Source organism: Schistocerca cancellata, chromosome 1 (assembly GCF_023864275.1).
Source record: "Schistocerca cancellata isolate TAMUIC-IGC-003103 chromosome 1, iqSchCanc2.1, whole genome shotgun sequence".
In the NCBI taxonomy this organism is placed as follows: domain Eukaryota; kingdom Metazoa; phylum Arthropoda; class Insecta; order Orthoptera; family Acrididae; genus Schistocerca; species Schistocerca cancellata.
The window spans coordinates 1,128,106,441-1,128,125,556 of record NC_064626.1 but is presented as its reverse complement, the minus strand read 5'-3'; the positions used below and the strand labels follow the sequence as shown (position 1 = coordinate 1,128,125,556).

Here is a 19,116-nt window from a genome sequence, read left to right as displayed (position 1 = left end):
GGTCGTGGCTACAATCCACGTAGAGTCAGGTATGTGGGGCACCAGAGACGTACAGCTCTGCAGATTGGTTGACCTGGAACATCTTACTACACTCTGATACACTTCGAAAATAGTTTTAATAAGGGTCGGAAGCCGAGACAGGATTAAGCTTGTGACCGCTGTGAAGCCAATGATTGATGTCCGATAGTTTTCAGACTGCATTCAGAAATAGCCTGAGGTCCGATCACTGAACTTGAAAATTTGCAGTTAACATTTCAAACATTGTCTCTAGCAGACTACTAACAACTCCTACCGATAATCTTCACAAAGACGAAAGAGGAGAACAGTTCAAAGTCAATAGGTCAAAAGTTGCACAAAAATCATACTTAAAGCTTCGGTTAGACCATGTAAAGTCCGACTGTTTCATTAACCACCAACTGCAGCTAGATAATGGCTCCATGATCTTGTAGTGTGGCGGCTGTTTAGTTATAATGGTGACGTCGTTGTATTTCGAAAGTCATCACTTCCATGAACATCATCTTGCTTGCTTCTGTGTAGCATCTGTTGCGTCGAACTCGTCATCTGGAATTGTCTCCTGCATACGCTGATGTACATTATTCAGGTTATCGGATCTTGATGATAAAACATATCCTCTTCTGACTGCCGGCCGCGGTGGCCAAGCGGTTCTAGGCGCTTCAGTCCGCAACCGCGCGACTGCTACGGTCGCAGGTTCGAATCCTGCCTCGGGCATGGATGTGTGTGATGTCCTTAGGTAGCTAGGTTTAAGTAGTTCTAGGGGACTGATGACCACAGATGTTAAGTCCCATAGTGCTCAGAGCCATTTGGACCACATCTGATTGAATGTTTGTGTGTTGTGTGCAATACAAGTCAGTGCCAAGACAGCATCTCAACACACATTTTTTATTCACATCTCTGTTTCCAAAAGTCATCCAAGATGAGTTGGCATTATTACAGTAATATATAACTTCTTAGGAATTCAGCGCATTCACGGACGTAAAAAAAAGCAGTCAGATTGTTTTTATCTAAAAAAAATTAATGATTCGAGGCACTTTTGGTATGGTTTAAGTGCTTAAAATCGGCTTGTGTGCACTTTGGACTTGGCGCTAAACAGCGCTACGTTCTGTTGTCACAGCTGTGTCTGCTTATTCGCCGCTTCGCGCGCGAGGCGGGAAGAGCCACACAAATCGCTGGTATAGGATTAGTTCCGAAGTTCGTAACGTTTTTGCATAAGTTTAATAAACACGACAGATCCACATCAGAGACTGTACTCATCAGTAATACATTCTGCTCCACTGTGTACAACAACCTGCCAACCTTGGCGTAACTTCTCGATTCCGCGACAGTAGAAATCACGTGGTTTTGAAGCGAAGAACTCATCGAGCCATTTTAGGACCTCATTTTCATTCGGAAAGGAATTTCCTTTAAGGTTGTTCGATAGAGTGTGCAAAAGGTGATCGTCTGAGGGAGCAAGATCAGGTGAATAACGGTGGATGCGAAATGACTTCCCAACCGAATTCAAGTACACAGTGTGTTTTTTTATTTATTTATTAGGAACCGTTGGTGTTCTTCACGAGCCAATTAATGATAAGCAAGTAGAGATGCACATATGCCCACCTGCCGATATTTGTGATTTTGGCGTGGAGCATGCGGTACCCACACGTCCAATTTTTGAACCTTCCCCATTTCACGCCAATTTCGCACGATGGTGGAATGATCATAGTTCATCACATTTGCGAGTTTTCGAGTAAACTGACGTGGACCGTTGTGGATTAATGCGTTTAAATGATCTCCATCAAACCCCGAATGTCTTCCCGAACGTGGAGGGTCACTAATGACAAAACGATCCTCCTTGCCGTGCTCTCTCCTGTGGCATTATCCCCACAAGCGGCGTAAATCTTTCTGGTTGCCTCCGCTGGTATCTCCCCTCTGTTGAACTCAGAAGGATATGTCAGAAATGTTCAGATATCTCCACTTGGCGCTCCATTTTCTAGCGTCCACAGTTCCACTCACTATCTCCAAACGACAAAATGATACTATGTAAACTTAAATAGCGACAGTGAACTACAAATAAAAAAGGCAGTCGATAAATAAGCCCATAGCAACCGGAATACTGACATACAAAACAAAATCGCTACGAACTGATGCACCAGCCTAATATAAGCGGCTCTTCTTGCGGCAAAAATGAGGAGCTTTAACATAAAAAAAAAAATTACATAGTGCTCCTTAGCGCGTAAAATTTTTAGACTGCATTTCTTTCGGTGTATTCTTCCTGTGTGAAAGATTTCAAAGTAGGTTTCGGCATGTCGGATTGGACCATTCCCTTGTGAGATTCATTGGAAGACACCACAAGAAATGTGGAGGTAGTTTTGGTTCAATCGATACTTCAGTATTAGTCATCATTGATGGACGCGTACCAGATGCAATTGAAGGAGGAAAAGAGGAAGATCCACAGAAGAGCGCCACGTTTCGTCGCCACGTTTCGTCACATGTTCAGTTAATAAAAGCGAAAGCGTGATGGAGATGCTCTTCCAATGCCAGGGGCAGGCGCTAGAAGAGAGGCTGTGTCCATGGCCGTGTGATCTCCTGTAAGTTTTCTGAGAGTGTACGTTCCCAGAACAGTCATCAGTACATTGTTCCCTCGTACGTACATCTCGCGAAAAGAGCATAGAGTGAAATTAGAGAGAGATCAAACGGGGCTAATTGTTGTTCTTGCGGATCTTTGTCAACTGGAACAGGAAAGGAGGGGAATTGCAGGGGTACTGTAATGTGGTTTGCGGAATATGCAGTAAATCTAGCGTGGGCCCTCGGGTTCCGACAAGGCGCGCGCCGCTGCCACGCTGGCTGAGGTATTGACCCTGGCTGGAGGTGCCACCTTCTTGCAGTCTCCGCAGCGGCCTTGTCTTGCCGTTCTCGCTTCCAAACCTCACGAATTTTTGTGGCAGCCCCGGATGCCGAGACGCATTCCTCCTCCCTCCCTCCCTCCACCTCCACTTCCTCTCTCTCTCCCTCTACCTCCACTTCCTCTCTTCCTCCTCTAGCAGTCGCGTCCTTACCATTACCGTTGAGCTGACTCGAGAGAAACGGCCAGCTTCCCCTTCACGGACCTGACGAACGCATTCTTTGTTGCACTCTCTGGTGATTTCTGCTCCCGGCCAACGCGGTTCGCTGAATCATCAGCTTTCTCAATCTTTCTTCAGCCATGGGAGCTTTACAATCACGACTTCGCAAAAGAAATGATTTTATATTCTTAAGCAGTGTGTAATTAATACGAGAGATAGAGGGGTAAGTCATTCTCGTCACTGAAATAGGCACCGATAACGGAATGGCACAAAAAGGCCAGGATCAGGACAAATGAAAGACAGGCTTGTTCATTTTCACGTCTGATGTTTAATTTGCGTATAGAAGAGCCCGGTGTGGCAGTTGTTTGTCATGGACAGAAAATCAACAAGATTTAATTCGCTAACGGCGTAGCAGGAGTCACCGTAAGAAAACGTAACTTGAGTCGGTCTTAATGAAAGGGAGCGTTTTCTAACTAATGGCTGTAAAGTGAAAACTAAAGATACTGGTGTGCGCTGCAGGTGGTCACACTAAATGAGTAAATGCTACACTTGAACTAAAGAATTGACGAGGCGGATGAATATTCCTGACTAGGGAATAGGGTAGATACAGAAGGGAAATGCAAGAAAAAGATAATAGCAAGGATTTCACAAGGAAAATAAGCTTTCTTTAAAAAGAGATGTCCGATAACATCCAAAATTTAACTCCAAGACGAAAAACAGAAGCTGCCAAAGATGTAAGCCACTGCACTCGCCTACAAAATCCGGAAGCACTTACCAGGATTCCAGTACCGTGCAAACGCCGAATGAATTTTCACTCTGCGACGCACACTCCGCTGCAGAGTGAAAATCTCCGCGTCTGCCAGGAGTGCTAGTGGCACAACGTATGCAAAACAGTCAACTCCGGGCAACGGGAGGGAGGTGTCGGCGGAAGTAAAGCGATGAAGACAGGTCGCGAATCGTGCCTGGATAGCTCAGTCGCTAGAGAAGACAAAGGTGTCACTATCGAGTTCCGATCCGGCACACGGTTTTAATCTGCCAGAAAGTTGCAATTGCAAATTCTTGCAAGTCTCTATGCTGGTAGAGTTACTGTGTCCACTACTATGGATTCATATCTTCGAAACCGAAAACTGCATCGAAACACCACTTCCCCCCCCCCCCCCCCTGACAGCTTACGATTTGCCTCTTACATCGAAGAGGTCTTAAGGTCATATCTCGCACTTAAGAGGACCCATAATTGGCTCGCTTTTTATGCACGTTCAAATCTTTTAGTCAGTGAGGCTCAGGAATAGACTGCGGACATTGTCATTTGGTCACTGACTTTACCCGCCAGTAGCACTCCGCTTGCAAGTACTGATTCCTGCACCGACTTTTCGCGAGCCTATTTCCGATCCAATTAACGCAGGGAAATACTTTGGAGTATCTCCAGCCCTCACTCAAACCTATTAGTCTCCGACCAGAACACCCAGAAGGTCCTGTGTACCTCCACTAAAACTCGCGTAATGCGTATTAGGGGAGCAAATTCACGAGCTGCAGGCTGCTACACGAAGCCAAAGTACTAAATCTACAGCTGTACACCGCAAGCCACCTTACTGTGTATGGCGGAGGGTACTTTGTGTGCCGCTGCCATCCCTCCATACTTCTCCCTTCCAGTCCCAAAGTGTTCGCGGGAAGGATCTCTGCGACTTCACGTTCGTTGTCTTTTCGCGTGACAAACGCAGGAGGGAGGAGTGTGTCGGGTGACTCTTCCAGGAACGTAATGTCTTGCAATTTTAGCAGTAAACGCCACCGTGATGCAGAACGCCTATCACTGAAGTTGGATGAGCATCTCTGTGACATTTCTTCGTTTACTAAATGAATCGTAACGAAACAGGCTGTTTGAATCTTCTCTGTTTCGTCTATAAATCGTTTTTGGTACCGGCTCCATAGTGATGAGCAATATTAAAGTATTGGTCGAAGTAGAGTTTTGTAATTTACCTCCTTTATGCTTGGACTAAATTTCCTGAGGATTCTCCCGTTAATCTCAGTTTGGAATATGCCTTACCTGCGATTGGTCTTATGTGGACGTTCCATTTTAAATCGCTTCGATGGGTGTCACTGCTTCCAGAGATAATCGTATTAGATTGGTGCGTGAGTTGTTAGAGCTTTTTCATAAGTTTAATAAACACACCAGATACGCATAAAGAAACTTTAGTCATCAATAATACATTCCCCTTCACTATTTACAACAGTCTGTCAATGCTAGGGTAAATTTTCGATTCCCTGACTGTAGAAATCACGTGGTTTGAGGCGAAGAATTCGTCGAGCCATATTCGGACAATTTTTTCATCCGCAAAGGAAGTTCCTTGAAGGTTATTCGACAGAGAGCGAAAAAGAAAATCTGAGGGCGGAAGATCAGGGGAATGAGGTGGGTGCAGAATGACTTCCCAACCGAACTCCTGTATAGTGGTTTTTTGTCAGTCTAACAGAATGCGGACGGGCGTCATCGTGGAGTAACATTACTTCTCGCAGTCATCTTGGCCGTCGGTCTTGGATTGCATCTGCAAGACGTTCCCGTTGTTGCAATAAATGTCAGCTGTGATGGTTACTCCTTCGTAGTACACCACGCCGCTGCTATTTCATCAGATGCATAATATTACCCTTTGTGGATGCGCGCAGGTCTTTGTACAGGAAGTTGTGCTTTGTTTAGACTCAACTATTACTTTCTTTTCCTTATGTTAGCGTAGAGACACCATTCCTCATCACAAGTAGTTATGCAGGATAGGAATGGTAGGTACTGTTAACGAGCCAATTGATGACGAGCAAGCACATATGGCCACCGGCTGATTTTTGTGATTTTGACTTTGAACATGCGAAACCCATACAGCCGATTTTTGAACTTTACCAGTTATCTGTAAATGTCGCACGATCTTGGAATAATCACAGTTCATCACATTTGCCATTTCTCGAGTACACTAACGAGGATGTCTGTGGCTTAAAGCATTTAAACGATCTTCATCAAACCCCGAATGTCTTCACGAACCTGGAGTGTCGCTTTGAGAACGATCCTCCTTAAAACGAGAAAACTATTTTCTTGCCGTTCTCTGTCCAACTGCAATATCCCCATGCACGGCGTATATCTTTCTGGCTGTCTAAGAATACGTACGAAGTGTTCCGATTTTTCCACTCGACACTCCCATTTTCTAGCGTCCACGGCTCAATTCATTATGTTCACATGGCAATATGTAAACTCGTACAGCAACAGTGAGCTACAAATAAAATATGACAATCGTAAAGTCATAGCAACCGGAATACCAACATGCTAAACAAAAGGTCTACGACCTTGTGCACCAGCCTAATACAATCAACGGTAATGGGTCTTTCTGCCAAGCTCTCGGGACTTGCAGTAACTCGGCTCGACACATGTTTCCGTTGCCAATCCTAGCTTGCGCTCCGTATCTTGCGATCTGCTCGTCGACGGAACGGTCCCGATGTCGGGGGTGGTAGGAATGACGTGTGGGTGGCGCACGTGCAGGCGCAGGCGATGCAGCGGCCGCTGTCGTCGCTGGTGCTGGCGCTGCTGCTGCTGGCGGGCGCGCTCAGCACGCTGCTGGTGGTGCGCTCGCCGCCGGGCCGGCCCGCCCCCGCCGCCCCCACGCCCGCCCCCGTGCGCTACGAGCTGCCCGCGCAGGACCGCAACGACTCCGTCGCGCTGGCGCGCCGCCTCAAGATCAAGGAGGTACCCGACTGCGCAAGCGGCCGCTGCTCGCAGCCGGTGACAGTAGGCACAGGTGGTTGACGCCGCGGGCCGTGTGTTGCAGATGATGCGGCACGCCTGGGACAACTACGTGCGCTACGCCTGGGGCAAGAACGAGCTGCGGCCGGTGAGCAAGCGCAGCCACAGCAACAGCGTGTTCGGCGCCGCCTCCATGGGCGCCACCATCGTCGACGGGCTGGACACGCTCTACATCATGGGCCTGCACGACGAGTTCCGCCAGGGCCGCGACTGGGTCGCCGACAACCTCGACGTCTCCGACCTGGTCAGTAGCCTACACTACATCTAACATTCTGCGTGGTGTATGTCTGTTCTAAGTCGTGTCTCCCTACCACTTTCGCGCAACGACGCTCTGAGCGTGTTTTTTAGGGAATTGACTAGTTTGAACCTGGGACCTGTTGCTGGTAAGGAGACGCCAGACCACACATGACACGTAGAGTTCAAAAGAGTTCAGTGAGACTAGCGATGATATAATCAAATACTTAATGATTTCAGCGTCAGCTCCACTGCACTCCCTGTAAAAGAATCTTAATACTAACTAAATTTAGTGGAAGGGGTTCAAGGCTTTCCTATTTTTAGTTAGCTGGTAAAATAACGTCGAAAAAGCAGTTAAGCTTACCATTGGAATTTTTATTCTACTCACAAAACATTGTTTATAAATTGCACTATTGATAAAAGGAAATATTTTAATACAGGATGATAAAAAGAAACTGTGTTCAACAAAAATGCGAACGAATATTCCCTGAATGGGTTTCCAAGTTCTACAATGGATCGAAGGATGACCTATGCCATATCACATCTATAATCTAGGTTTAAATTAAGTTTCATAAAAGAGCAAAACTATCAAAAATGGTCTACAGATACTCTCAATTATCTTTAATTACTTATTTAACTTGTCGTAAATTACAGTGGCTGATGTGGCTTCTCAATAATTATATAACAGAAAAATCATCGCGTTTCAGATTTTAACTTCTAGTAGCAAATGTGAATACCATGAGCTTTAATTGATGATCGACATTAGTATTATGCAAAAAGGGGGTGTAATAGATGAGACTTCTGCACACTTCTGCAGTTCTGACAAGGGAACATCCCCATCGCACCCCCCTCAGATTTAGTTATAAGTCGGCACAGTGGATAGGCCTTGAAAATCTGAACACAGATCGATCGAGAAAACAGGAAGAAGTTGTGTGGAACTATGAAAAAATAAGCAAAATATACAAACTGGGTCGTCCATGCGAAAGATAGGCAATATTAAGGGCAATGTGAGGCGAGGAGCTCCGTGGTTCCGTGGTTAGCGTGAACAGCTGCGGAACGACAGGTCCTTGGTTCAAATCTTCCCTCGACCGAAAATTTTAACTTTTTATTTTCAGTTTATGTGAAAAACTCTTATGTTTTCATCACTTTTTTTGGAGTGATTATTACATCCACAAGAAAACCTAAATCGGGCAAGGTAGAAGAAACTTTTCACCCATTCGCCAAGTGTACTAGTTAGGTGGGTCGACAACATATTCCTGTCATGTGACGCACATGCTGTCACCAGTGTCGTATACAAAATATCAGACGTGTTTTCCTGTGGAGGAATCGGTTGACCTATGACCTTGCGATCAAATGTTTTCGGTTCCCATGGGAGAGGCACGTCCTTTCGTCAACTAATCACACGGTTTTGCGGTGCGGTCGCAAAACACAGACACTAAACTTCTTACAGTGAACAGAGACGTCAATGAACGAACGGACAGATCATAACTTTGCGAAAATAAAGAAAGCAAAATTTTCAGTGGAGAGCGGATTTGAACCAAGGACCTCTCATTCCGCAGCTGTTCACGCTAACCACGTGACCACGGCGCTCCTCGCCTCACATTGCCCTTAATATTGCCTATCTTACACATGGACTACTCAGTTTGTATATTTTGTTTATTTTTTCATAGTTCCACACAACTTCTTCCTGTTTTCTCGATTGATCTGTGTTCAGTTTTTCAAGGCCTATCCATTGTGCCAACTTATAACTAAATCTGAGGGGGGTGCGATGGGGATGTTCCCTTGTGAGTGAAGCCTTATGCGGCGTCACGTGCGTTCATTACCTTGTCGTTGGTTAGGCAGCGTCAGGGGGCGGCGGGCGGCGCAGCTCCACACACCTCGCCGTCTCGGAAGCAACTCTCTCTCGAACTTCTGCTTACTACAATTTACCGAAGCTGGTTTAAGAAAAAGGTATCTGGCTGTGTTTTCAACTGAACAATCAGGGTCTCAATGTTAATCTTAAGCTCCGCCAAAAAAATTCTGTCTATCCAATGAGAAAAGTTATACTTTTCGTGGTGAGGCAATGTTTTTAATGTTCGCTATGTAACAGAAACGCGTATAGTCTCACGCTAAAACTTGCATCTGGTGTGGCCCTTTTAGTGTTATCGTAAGATCTATACTGTTCTTCTGGAGGGCTCTATCTTTTAACATGGGCTGGGGGGTGGTCTTGGCGGTCGGCCGGCGATGTGGGTGTCCGTCCCTTATCGTAGGGCCTTCTAGCTTAACACGGTTCTGCTCTCGGCTTCTGTTCTCGTTTCTCCCCTCTAAACTGCGTCTGTTTCACGGTGGGAAGGTATGACATGCATTTAGGCGTTCTTGTATTAGTCTGTGATATTCCATTTGCTCACTCGTTGATCATATTACTTTGGTTAATTTAATGTCAGGATTTATTCGGAGCTATGTGACATACTGCCGGATTTGCTATCATGTCAGGGTTTTCATGGAAGGTGTTGGATTTGCCTGACACCTTACATACAGAATACGTCCACTTGTGCACTGACGCGTGAAACTGTTGCAAATTTTAATTCGTACTCTTACTCGATCCTTGTATGGAGAGCGCTGCAGCGCAGCAAATGTTTACTGAATTAACGAATATCCGCTCCAGTTGCTAAAAAGTTTTTTCTATCACTCCTTCACCGGTTTTAGATATGTATCGAAGCCCTTTTCTCTGTGTAATCTGATACTGACGTTGCAAATACGAGAAAAACTTCCAGTCCGGTAGATTTTAACCCTTTCGCTGCTGTGGGTGTGTTCACACGTCTTGCTTCGCCGTTCACGTTTTTATGCTAGTGTACACGCACGCCGTGTGGGTTTTCCTACAGAGCGTCCTGAGCTGCCGATCTCTCGCTCCTGCGAACGAGTTACTTGCATATCGCGATGAATACAAAAGTTTCGATTGTCTATCATACCACGTATGTGCCTCATAGCGTGATATAATTTGCAGAAAATTCGTTTCGATATCTTGAATCGTTTGAGATATGATAGTTACGACAACATGACTCGCTGTCACTCGGACGTGAAATGGCGCGCCGCGGGCGACCGTCCTTCGGATATAAAACCCAAAACTCGAGAACGAAATGAGATATCCTTCTGCTCTCAATTTTAAATAAAATTTCGCCGCACGGAGTGGCCGCGTGGTCTAGAACGCTAAGTCACAGACTAGGCGTCCCATCCCGCTGGAGGTTCGAGTCCTCCCTCGGGCATGGGTGTGTATGTTGCTCTTAGCATAAGTTAGTTTAAGTAGTGTGTAAGTCTAGGGACCGATGACCTCAGCAGTTTGGCCCCATACGAATTCACACAAAACAAACAAATAAAATTTCGATATATTATCGACATTTCTCAGCAATGTGTGAGCTAAAAGCAACTATACGGAAAGCTGACGACATGTGTTTTATCTGTCCAAACTCTTCAAAATCGCGTGCAATGTTGTACTTGATTTGCTGCAGCGCAATAATTATGACGGATAATGAAAAAAGTCAGCTCTTTATCTAGTGAAGATATCGGACTGTGAGATGCGCAAAAATCAAATATTTTCACCTAATAGTTTGATGTGAAAATTACCGAACTATCAGTTTAATAAGTCCCACCTGCAAAATACTAACGGGAATTCTTTACAGACGAATGGAAAAACTGATAGAAACCGACCTCGGCGAAGATCAGTTCAGATTCCGTAGAAATGTTGGAACACGGGAGGCAATACTGACCCCTACGACTTATCTTAGAAGAAAGATTAAGGAAAGCCAAACCTACGTTTCTAGCATTTGTAGACTTACAGAAAGCTATTGACAGTATTGATTGGAATAGTCTCTTTCAAATTCTGAAGGTGGCAGGGGTAAAATACAGGGAGTGAAAGGCTTTTTACAATCTGTACAGAAACCAGATGGCAGTTATAAGAGTCGAGGAGCACGAAAGGGAAGCAGTGATTGGGAAGGGAGTGAGACAGTGTTGTAGCCTATACCCGATGTTATTCAATCTGTATATTGAGCAAGCAGTAAAGGAAACAAAAGAAAAATTTGGAGTAGGTATCAAAATCCAGGGAGAAGAAATAAAAACTTTGAGGTTCGCAGATGACAGTGTAATTCTGTCAGAGACAGCAAAGGACTTGGAAGAGCAGTTGAACGGAATGGACAGTGTCTTGAAAGGAGGATATAAGATGAACATCAACAAAAGCAAAACGAGGATAATGGAATGTAGTCGAATTAAGTCGGGTGATGCTGAGGGAATTAGATTAGGAAATGAGACACTTAAAGTAGTAAAGGAGTTTTGCTATTTGGGGAGCAAAATAACTGATGATGGTCGAAGTAGAGAGGATATAAAATGTAGACTGGCAATGGCAAGGAAAGCGTTTCTGAAGGAGAAAAATTTGTTAACATCGAGTATAGATTTAAATGTCAGGAAGTCGTTTCTGAAAGCATTTGTATGGAGTGTAGCCATGTATGGAAGTGAAACGTGGACGATAAATAGTTTAGACAAGAAGAGAATAGAAGCTTTCGAAATGTGGTGCTACAGAAGAATGCTGAAGATTAGATGGATAGATCACATAACTAATGAGGAGGTATTGAATAGAATTGGGGAGAAGAGGCGCTTGTGGCACAACTTGACTAGAAGAAGGGATCGGTTGGTAGGACATGTTCTGAGGCATCGAGGGATCAACAATTTAGTATTGGAGGGCATCGTGGAGGGTAAAAATCGTAGAGGGAACCAAGAGATGAATACACCAAGCAGATTCAGAAGGATGTAGGCTGCAGTAGGTACTGGGAGATGAAGAAGCTTGCACAGGGTAGAGTAGCATGGAGAGCTGCATCAAACCAGTCTCAGCACTGAAGACCACGACGACGACGAGTTTTCGAAAAACCGGATGATAAGTATTTCATATCGATCGGAGCCCGGTATTCCGGCACAGACACCAGCATTTGGCGAGCAGTACAGCCATAACAAAAGCCGGCTCAGCAAGGTAAGCAGAGAGCACCTTTGTAGCAGCGAAAGGGTTTAAGATGGAGTACCCAGTAGGTCCTTGTATAACGCAGGAGAGAGAGCAACAGAGTTCCACTAAATGCTGCGTCATTTTTCCTATACCGAACAAGGCGGCAGCTGCAAAATGTGAACAGTACCGTACCTTAACCCTAATATCGCATGCATTAAGAATTCTTGTAAAGATAATTCTGAGGAGAATTGAAGAGAAGGCGAAGGATACAACGAGCGAAGAAGAGTTTGAATTCAGCAGGGTATTACGAACAAGAGAAGCGATTGTGACATTGAGACTTCTTACCGAGAAGTAAACACAGAAAAATAAACCAACTTACATTACATTTGTAGACGTGGAAAAGGCATTTGCTGATGTTATCTGGCAAGAGATACCCAGAGTGTTGAAGAAAGCAGGAAAGCAGGTCTAAAATACATAAGACATGTGGGTGATACATAGCTTCTATAAGAACGAAGTTGCTGCGATCAGGAATTTTTATCTTGAACAAGAAGCAAAAATTAGAAAAAGCGTGAGACAAGGGTGCGCCCTTTCTCCTAGTATATTCAATGCTTACATCCAGGAAGGTAAAGACCATGTTCGTGAAAATATTGAGGTGGGGACCAGAATTAATGGGCAGAAGAAAGACATGCTACGTTACGCGGATGATATTGCTGTGATCACGGATACAAAAAATGATCTGGAACAGGTCCTCAGCACATTGGGAAGGATTTTCTGCAGTCAGTGTGGTATGAAATACTAAAGTAATGATACGCAGTACTGAAGAATAATATGAACCTTTAAACATAAGAATGGGAAGACAGGAGCTAGAAGTGATAGAGGAATTTACCTATTTGGGAAACAGGATCACGAGGGATGGTAGAAGCCGGAAGAAATGGCATTTAATTTGAGAAAGAACCTACTCACCGACAAGAACATCAGTCTGGGAATAAGGAAAAGAATCACGAAAGCATTTCTGTGGAGTGTGGCTTTGTACTGGTGTGAAACTTGAACAGTAGGAAAGCAAGAGAGAAGGCTGCTAGAAGTCCTGGAGTCAGCTGGAAAGACGCAATTATGAATGAAATGATACTGAGAGGAGTACAAGAAACCATATTTCTGTGGAGGCACACCCAAACAACAAGAGGGAAACTCGTAAGACATCTTGAGACACAATAACATCATTGCAACTATAGCAGAAGGAGCTATTGATGGAAATATTCGCCGGGGACGACCAAGGATGTCACACATGCAGCAGATGTGAATGATGTGGAATGCGGTACATACGCGGAAGAGACTACTATTGCAAACCAACCTCAGGGTTGAACACTAAAGAGAGGAGAGACCCAATACTATCGTAGGAAAAAAGGCTGTGCCATGATTACAAAAATTACTATTTCAGGACGTCTAAACAACTATCTTGCTGCCTAAGTGTCTCTTGATCTGTGTGCAAATGTTAGTACACATGCACGCGGAGGTAACAAAGAAACGAAACAAGTCCTCACCACACGTATCGGCGATTTCCATCGCTTGGTGGTAGAATACTGTACTTTGATAATTCTTGAGTTTCGTCTATAACATGTACGATTGTGCTTTACGACAACAATTTTTGATTCCGGGTACATCACGCAGAATAACAGAACCTGTATTTTGCCACTTCTTCATATTATTTTCGCTTTAGATACAATTAACGTAAATGAATTTCAATGTAGTTGCTTTTAGCAATCATAAGTTTATTGGCTATTATAGCCAAAAATAAACAAGAGTTGCAAACATTATCTTACACGGAGTAAAAGCTAATATCTATACAATGCGTCCTGGTTAAAGGTATACAGAAACATTTGCTTATATTTCAGTATCTATAAGGTTTATAACTTTATTTGTCCAAAATTGTACACAGAAACTCAAACATACGCATGTTGGTACCGTTCAGTGTGGGCACCAATTGTAGCTCGACAGATACCGACTTCTCGCCACAAGTTCAGCATGGCAGGTGTTATGGCCTCTACTGTGGTTATGGATCCGTTGCCTCGTATCTTTCAGATCTCGACCCCTTGTTCTGTAAACAATGTCCTTGATTAAAGCTCCACGCACGGAAGTCCAGAGGATTCAGATTGAGAGACCGAGGGGGCCAGGCAATGGCAACCCCCTTCCGTACCCCTCCCCCCTCCCCGAACCTTCTGATCCAGTGCTCAGGAAACGTCTCGTGGAGAAATGTGGTAACATCCCCATGGTGATGGGGTGGGGCTCCAGCCTACTAGAAAATGTCGTGGGGAGGCTTGTCTGGAACTGCGTAGTTCGCCAACATCTCGAAATAGGTGTGCCCTGTCGCTTCGAGTCAGTGCTTTGGGGAGGATCACATCTGGGCGAGTGTATCTGTAGCTTTCATATTTGTCCAACAATATAAAATGTCGAGTTATTTCGTTATAAGGAGTTTTTTGTGTATACCTCTAGCTCGGACGACCTGTATACACTACTGGCCATTAAAATTGCTACACCACGAAGATGACGTGCTACAGACGCGAAATTTAACCGACAGGAAGAAGATGCTGTGATATGCAAATGATTAGCTTCTCAGAGCATTCACACAAGGTTGGCGCTGGTGGCGCCACCTACAACGTGCTGCAATGAGGAAAGTTTCCAACCGATTTCTCATACACAAACAGCAGTTGACCGGTGTTGCCTGGTGAAACGTTGTTGTGATGCCTCGTGTAAGGAGCAGAAATGCGTACCATCACGTTCCTGACTTTGATAAAGGTCGGATTGTAGCCTATCGCGATTTGCGGTTTATCGTATCGCGACATTGCTGCTCCCGTTGGTCGAGATACAATGACTGTTAGCAGAAATGGAATCGTTGGCTTCAGGAGGGTAATACGGAACGCCGTGCTGGATCCCAACGGCCTCGTATCACTAGCAGTCGAGATGACAGGCATCTTATCCGCATGGCTGTAACGGATCGTGCAGCCACGTCTCGATCCCTGAGTCAACAGATGGGGACCTTTGCAAAACGACAACTACCTGCACGAACAGTTCGACGACGTTTGCAGCAGCATGGACTATCAGCTCGGAGACCATGGCCTCGGTTACTCTTGACGCTGCATCACAGACAGGAGCGCCTGCGATGGCGTACTCAACGACGAACGTGGGTGCACGAATGGCAAAACGTCATGTTTTCGGATGAATCCAGGATCTGCTTACAGCATCATGATGGTCGCATCCGTGTTCGGCCACATTGCCGTAAACGCACATTGGAAGCGTGTATTCGTCATCGCCATACTGGCGTATCACCCTGCATGATTGTATGGGGTGCCATTGGTTACACGTCTCGCTCACCTCTCGTTCGCACTGACAGCACTTTGAACAGTGGACGTTACATTTCAGATGTGTTACGACCCGTGGCTCTACCCTTCTTTCGATCCCTGCAAAACCCTACATTTCAGCAGGATAATGCACGACGGCATGTTGCAGGTGTTGTACGGGCCTTTCTGGATAGAGAAAATGTTTGACTGCTGCCCTGGCCAGTACATTCTCCAGATCTCTCACCAACTGAAAACGTCTGGTCAATGGTGGCCGAGCAACTGGCTCGTCATAGTACACCAGTCACTACTCTTGATGAACTGTGGTATCGTGTTGAAGCTGCATGGGCAGCTGTACCTGTACACGCCATCCACGCTCTGTTTGATTCAATGCCCAGGCGTATCAAGGCCGTTATTACGGCCAAAGGTGGTTGTTCTGGGTACTGATTTCTCAGGGTCTAAGCACCCAAATTGCGTGAAAATGTAATCACATGTCAGTTCTAGTATAATATATTTGTCCATTGAATACCCGTTTATTATCTGCATTTCTTCTTAGTGTTGCAATTTTAATGGCCAGTAGTGTATGAAAGAGCTGGTTTGGATAAAGTTACAAAATTCGTAACGCGGACTAAAATAAATTCATGTTACCGCCCCATTTTCAACAAAAAAGAAGAATAACAGCCATGAACGCGTAACATGAACTGACGCAACGCCTCAAGGTGGCCAGCCTTTATGCGTTTCAACTTTTAGTTTTTCGTTGGTGAATCAAGCAAGTTAAAACTTCGAACAAGCAAAATATTACTCAGTTCATTGCTTAAGCAAGCCAATACTTTTAGCGTATCTAAATGCACAATATTTTACGAGATCATTGGGCACATCACTTTCAAATCTATCCACTTTCAAATCTATCCACTTTTACTTTCGTAGTCACTAGACGTTGCTTCACAACAGCACAATAAAAGCTGTATTCTTTTCTCTTTTTTCTTTTCTGTACTTGCACAAACTTAAAGTTTTTGTTGTTGAAATGTCTGCATTCCTCTCGTGTGAAGTATTTAAATATTCGATGTATCGTATATTTACAATATCAGTTTCAGGCTCCACAACAAAACAGCTTTAATATCGGTCGTGGAGAAGAAGCTTTTTAGCTTCTGGATCGGATTTATATTAACAAATCACAGCTTGATGCTTCGTCTAGTTGTGACATCGGAGGTGGTCTATTAGGTCAAAACCAGCACCATCGTTAAACAACCACCCGTCGTTCCTCCGCCGCTGTTGTTCCTGCAGCAGCACACACTACTGTTTATTCACTATATATAATTCCCCCCCCCCCCCCCCACACACACACACACTATTAGTCATTTCACAAGCACTACTGAATAAAAATCTCTTGTAGACTTACCCTTTCACTACGTTCTACAGCGATATACATCCACGCTGGCCTTGTATATATATTTTCTAATCTCATTAACACACTTTCCACTAGTCTTGGTCACTTCTTACTTGTTGGATTCCAGCAAGTAACTTCATTGACAAATTTTTCATCCATTCGTCTTGCTAAACATTCGGCACTCTTCAATTTCATTTCCATTATACTTATATCTTCTACTCAAGTGAATTTCCTGGTCAGTATGTTAGTTTTCCTGCCTTTCCCAGTAATTCTCATCATGCATTTCTCCATGGTCTGACCAACTTCCTTTTTTTTTTTAAATTGTTTTCGCATTAAAAGGCCATGTCTCACTTCCATAAGTCAAAACTAGGAATACTATTTCACACAAATACTAAGTTTAATTTTGAAAATAATGTTTAGCTGACCAAATGTGCGTCATGCCTTTGTTTTACTCCAAAGTTTATTGCCGGCCGGTGTGGCCGAGCGGTTCTAGGCGCTACAGTCTAGGCGCAAGTTCGAATCCTGTCTCGGTCATGGATGTGTTTGATGTCCTTAGGTTAGCTAGGTTTAAGTAGTTCTAAGTTCTAGGGGACTTATGACCTCAGCAGTTGAGTTCCATAGTGCTCCGAGCCATTTGAAGCAAAATTTATTTTTTTTCTTGTCCTCACAGCCGTTGTCTTCATCTTTACTACGTAAAAAACCTGATCATTTAATTTATAATTTACTTAACTATTTTCTCTTTGATGGTTACTTACAGGCCTATTTTCAAAATTTCTCTTCTGGCTATTTGTATGTTATCTACGCTAGTGGCAAACAGTAAAATGTTAGGTTCACATATGTTCTGTTAACTGATGTTCCTATTTCATTTTCGAAATTTAAGACTCTGAAAACTTCCGTCATGATTACTGGGAATAATTTTGGTGATGGAGGTTCTCATACTCTGGTTCTTCACAGTTCTGTGTATCTCATTATCCTGATGAATTCTAATGGAAGCGGTAGTATTGACATCGGCATCTTCTCCGTAATGTACAAGATACACTCTATAATTGTCGCCAACAATTTGCGCTTGTTATTACAAATTTTGCCAAAACAGAAGCTAAAGCTTTTTCAGTCTCCATGATTTTTAGACGAAGTAGTAACTGATATTCATTTCTACGTTCTGTTACTTGACTCGTGCTTAGGAAATAATTCGTTGTCCTATACGTCTACATCTTGTTGCTGTGCCTATTAATATCCGTTGTTTTTTTTTCCATGCGATTGGTGTGAATTTTAGCGAAAACACTGAGGTGTCAAAAGTCATGGAATGGAGATATACACATATACAGACGCCGTTAATATAGCGTACACTGTGTGTAAAAGGGCACTGCATTGGCGGAGCCGTCATTTGTACTCAGGTGATTCGTTTGAAAAGGTTTCCTACGTGACTGTGACCGCACATCGGGAATTAATAGACTTCGAACGCGGAAAGGCAGTTCGAGCGAGACGCTAGGGACATTTCATTTCGGAAATCTTTAGGGAATTCAATATTCCGAATTCACATTGTCAAGAGTGTGCCGAGGATATCAGGTTTCAGGCATTACCTCTCACCACGGACAGCACAGTTGACGGTAGCCGTCGCTTAACGACCGGGAGCGGCGTCGTTTGCGTAGAGTTCTCAGTGCTAACAGGCTAGCAACACTGGGCGAAGGAACTGCAGAAATCAGTGTGCGACGTACGACGGACTTATCCGTTAGGACAGTGCGGCGAAAGACGACATCGCCTGCAGCTTCTCTCCAGGACTCGTGACCATATCGGTTGGACCCTAGACGACTGGAAAACCGTGACCTGTCATACGGGTCCCGATTTCAGTTGGTAAGAGCTGACTGTAGGGTTCGAGCGTGGCGCAGACATCCTGAAGTCATGTACCCAAGTTGCAACAAGGTACTGTTCAAATTGGTGGTGGCTCCAAAATCGTGTCGATTGTGTTACATGGAATGGACTGGGTCCTCTTGTCCAACTCAACCGATCATTGACTGGAAATAGTTATGTTCGGCTACTTGGAGACCATTTGCAGCCATTCATGGACTTCATTTCTGTGATGACAACGCGCCCCGTTACCAGGCCGCAATTGCTCCGATTTGTTTGAAGCACATTCTGGACAGTACAAGTGAATGATTTGGCCACCCAGATCGCCCGACATGAAGCTCATTGAAGACCTACTGGACAAAACCGAGAGATCAGTTCGTGCCTAACATCCGGGACCGCAATACTTTCGCAATTATGGACGGCTATAGAAGCAGCATGGCTCGGTATTTCTGCAGGGGACTTCCAACGACTTGTTGAGTTTATGCCACGTCTAGTTGTTGCACTACGCCGGGCGAAAGGAAGACCTA

At 44.5% G+C, this 19,116-nt stretch overlaps 1 protein-coding gene across 1 annotated transcript in view; it reads left to right on the top strand.

The window, feature by feature from the left end:
- Positions 1-6,570: 6,570 nt before the first annotated feature.
- Positions 6,571-19,116, top strand: part of LOC126092573 (mannosyl-oligosaccharide alpha-1,2-mannosidase IA-like) — a 60,221-nt gene continuing 47,675 nt past the window's right edge. The window contains exons 1-2 of the mRNA XM_049908255.1: positions 6,571-6,774; positions 6,857-7,075. Coding sequence (XP_049764212.1) covers positions 6,580-6,774; positions 6,857-7,075 — 414 coding nt within the window. The 5' untranslated portion in view covers positions 6,571-6,579. The remainder of the gene's footprint in view (positions 6,775-6,856; positions 7,076-19,116) is intronic.